Genomic DNA, 4157 nt, shown 5'->3' on the forward strand with positions numbered 1-4157 from the left:
GGCCCAGCGGGGGTGGCGTGAGCCCAGAGGGGGTGGCGTGAGCCCTGCGGGGGTAGCGGGGGTGGCGTGGGCCCAGCGGGGGTGGCGTGAGCCCAGCGGAGGTGGCGTGGGCCCAGCGGGGGTGGCGTGGGCCCAGCGGGGGTGGCGTGGGCCCAGCGGGGGTGGCGTAGAACCAGCGGGGATCAGCCGGGGTGGCATGGACCCAGCCGGGGTGGCGTGGGCCCAGCGGGGGTCAGCGAGGGCGGCGTGGGCCCAGCGGGGGTGACATGAGCCCTGTGGGGTGGCATGAGTCCTGCGGGGGTAGTGTGGGGGGAAGATAGCTTGAGCCCCGGCGGCGTGGGGGCGGCGGGGGGAGCGGACTCCGCCGCAGCGGCGTCTGGTGTTGGGGTTACAGCCGTTGGGTTCAGATTCAGCCACTCCCGCCCAGCGACGGGAGAACAGAGAACTGGCCGTTTCCAAAGTGGAAACATTGATTTTTTGGTGATTTTTTCTTGGGGGGGGGGGAAGGGGGGTGCAGTCGCACCCAACGCACCCCCCCCCCCCCCCCCTCCCTTCGGACGGCCATGAAATTGTCCCAGGTGTGTGTAGGATAGTGTTAATGTGCGGGGTCGGTGTGGACTCGGTGGGCCGAAGGGCCGGTTTCCGCGCTGTATCTCTACACTAAACTGACATGGCTTTGCCTTTAGGGGAAAGTGTTGATAACGGTTTGAAACTGTTAAATACACAGTAACTCAGACTTGAAGTTACTTAGAGCTGAAATCTGGGGTTCTCTTTGGAAATCCAACCAGTCTGAAAAGGGTTCCGACCCGAAGCCTCACGCATCCTTTTTTTCCGGCGATGCTGCCTGACCCGCTTGCACTTTGTGTCTTATCTCCGCTGGTTGCTCCCCGTGGTGCTCGGCGAAATCGGGCGAAAAAGCTTCACAGATTTAGCCAACGTCTGTTGTATGGAAGAGATAAGCCTGCCAATTCCCATTCCTTTGGGCTAAACTGTAAAAAAATTATTAAAGCAAGTAGATTTCATGTGATCAGATAATCGTGGTCACTGGTCTCACTCCAAGCAGATCCTTGAAGCTGCGGTGACGACCACATGGCGGCTGAGGGCGGATAGTGCACATTCAGGCCTCCTGGAGAAGACCAGGTCTTCCTGTGTTTGAAACCCGAGTGGGGATTTCGATCTGAGTGACTCAGCGCCAAGCTCTGACCAGCCGAGACTTCGCTGCCCCAGTTCTCCACTCCAAGTATGCAAGAAGGAACTGCAGATGCTGCTTTACAACGAAGATAGATACAAAATGCTGGAGGAACTCATCGGGTCAGGCAGCATCTCTGGAGAGAAGGAATGGGTGGCGTTTCGGGTCAAGACCCTTCTTCAGTCCTCTCCGGAGATGCTGTTTGCCCCGCTGAGTTACTCCAGCATTTTGTGTCTGTCCCCACTCCAAGTGTTTGCTTTCCGCTGCCAGTGTGGCCCCAGCCCTGTGGTCCCGCCGGGCTTGTTTGTGTTTCTCTGGAGCAGGGCGGGGTGGAGTCACTGCGCTGACGTGCTGGGAGGGCTCCTCTCCTCTTTATAAACGGGCGGCGGATGGGGCCGTTTCTCATTTCCCAGGGACATCTTGAGGAAATGTGAGCGGGGCTTTTGTGCTGTATTTACAGCTCCCACTCCAAGCCCGGGGGGCGTGTGCGTGTGTGGGGGAGAAAGGCTGATCTATTCTTGAGGTGCTTGTCTATGCGTGCGTGTCTAAAACCGCGCCACATAGAGTGTGTGAAGTGGGCAGAGTCAGGCTGAGCCTGGCCATGGAGGTGTGCGCTGCCGAGGAGCGAATGGTCTACTCCAGATCGCAGATGGTGTTCACGGGAACAAAGGCGCTGGAGGATGCGCTCAGGATCTTCATGCCCAAGTGCGACGACTTTCACAACTCGGAGCTAGCGCTGTGGGACTTCCTGTGCAGCATGAGGGAGGAAGGCTTCTCCCCGCGCATCCTGCGGAGCAAGGACGTGTACGGATACTCTTCGTGCCGCTCCGCGGTACCTGAAGCCAAGCCTGCGGCTCAACTTAAATCTGCCGCCGAGAGGGCGACCAGCAGTCGGCGGAAGAGACAAAGGAAAGCAGGAACCAATGCGGGGGAGCCCGTCACCAAGAAAAGCAGAAGCTGCCCCACAAAGACCTCTGCCTCGCACGTTATGAGCAGGGTTTTACGAGGCAGCTTATCCAGGAGAGCCGCCGCCTTTAGTCTCACTGACTTTCCAACCATAAAAGTTGAAGATTCCTCTTCCGATGAAAGTGTTTCCAAAGCACGCCAAAGGGCTCAAAAGATTCTTAAAGTAAACTTGTCCCCCGTGATCCGATTAAGACCCGTGAGGGTGGCCTGATTTAAGATTCCAATGATGGGACATTTCTGGAGTTAGAATAAATCAATTTATCCTGTTTTAAATCCGCATTATCCTCAGATACTATTTATTATGGATATCGGCAAACAAGATACAGAGAGCGTTTCAATTCTTTCATTGCTTCTCCAATTTTTCAACCTTTGATGAACTATTTTTCTCTGTCCCCCCCACCCTCGTATATTCATCTCATTGCTTCCTTGTAGTTGTTATTGCAGACAAGGAACCCGTCGGAAATTGGTAATGATGATAATAGAAACGAGGATCAAAGATTAAATTAACTATGTACATTGTCGTTGGTTGAGCGTTGAAGCCAATGCATCACAAAGAGCTTGACTGCTAGCAAAGGGGTCCACACTCTGGGTGAAACTGTTCCGTTGTCTTCCTTTGACTTGTTACTCCTTGAAGTCTTTATCCGCAAATTAATTATTCAGCAATGGGAACTTGGCGTTAACACAACTCGGCTTTCCAATCTCATAAATTGAGATTTTTTTGCTGTGGTATCTTCACGCTTGAGAAATGTCAATAAATGTAACCAATTGTATTTGCCAACCCTTGAGGTTGTTTATTACCTCAATGAAATAATCGGTTTTCAAAAATACATTAATTCGTATTCTAATTAAAGTGGTGTATTTGGAAACTTTTTCTAGTGTTAACAATTACATGTATTGGGAATGTATTCCTTATTTCATTTGTGTAGTAAATTCTCATTGTATGTAAGCTTTCATTCTAAGGAAAGGAGGGCTCAAGTGTTGTAAAACATATCCTTATGTGCAAAACCAAAATGTTTTACCTTGGTCTTGTGACATATATCTTTTGTTTTGATTTTAATTTGACGTACAATGTTGGTGCTTAACATTTCAGGAGCATTTATGTGAATACTCAGAATGAAACATCAACCTATTTTTTGCAGTTATAGTGGGCCACTGAAGTGAGAATTAGTAATATATATTTAAACCAGCATCTTGGGAAATATTGAGATACCTTTTGTACTGCTTTTCGTTTCCTGAGGTCAAGTCAACACATGGAAATACCCAAGTTATGGTGGAGTTTTACATGCACATGTAATTTTTCTAAATTGAATCACAAGGTATGCACCTGCCAAAATATGTACATTTTGGTCTGGAGGCAGGTTGTAGTACAGGATGGATAGACAATTGTTAAATCAGATTTGAAAATAATTTTTCCATAACTTATTCGAAACTGTAATTTAATACTTCTATTTTCGTCAAATATTGCAGAACTTAAACTGTACTGAATTGTATTCAAATTGTATCATTTTACCTAACAAGAAACTTCCGTATGCCAGCATTTTGCCACCCTGAAGGACAATGCCACTCTGGAATAGGAAGTTAAAAATCCACTAAAAACCTGTCCTTTATTTAGTATTTTACGGTTTCTTTCATATTTTACTTCGGAAATTCAACTCTGGGAGTAGATTTAGTACAAATTATGTGTTTATAGACTTTGAATGTGTCGTAATTACCGAAATGCTGTTTAACAAAGTACAGTAGTTGTACTAGTATATTAGGAAATTAGAAGGGGTTGCATAATTGGAATACCTATTTATTAAAATACTTCATTTTATTAAATGTAAACTTGCAAAGTTAATACATTGAACAAGTTGACATCACTTCCAATAAGTAGACGTCCCTGCTTCTGTTTAATTGTATTCAAAGTAATAGTAAGTTACAATATGGCAAGCTAATGTATTTGTTCAAAGAAAGGACCAGAGGAAAGGAATCCACATCTAATGCTAAAGAGAATATAGTCACA

At 47.6% G+C, this 4157-nt stretch overlaps 1 protein-coding gene across 1 annotated transcript; it reads left to right on the top strand.

Annotated features, from left to right (window-relative positions):
- Positions 1 to 1553: 1553 nt before the first annotated feature.
- ccdc71l (coiled-coil domain containing 71 like) lies at positions 1554 to 2636 on the top strand. The gene has a single exon (XM_033039705.1). The coding sequence runs from the start codon at positions 1791 to 1793 to the stop codon at positions 2364 to 2366; it is 576 nt and encodes a 191-aa protein (XP_032895596.1). The 5' UTR covers positions 1554 to 1790; the 3' UTR covers positions 2367 to 2636.
- The last annotated feature ends 1521 nt before the right edge of the window (positions 2637 to 4157 follow it).

The sequence above is a fragment of the Amblyraja radiata genome, chromosome 21 (genome assembly GCF_010909765.2).
Source record: "Amblyraja radiata isolate CabotCenter1 chromosome 21, sAmbRad1.1.pri, whole genome shotgun sequence".
Lineage (NCBI taxonomy): Eukaryota > Metazoa > Chordata > Chondrichthyes > Rajiformes > Rajidae > Amblyraja > Amblyraja radiata.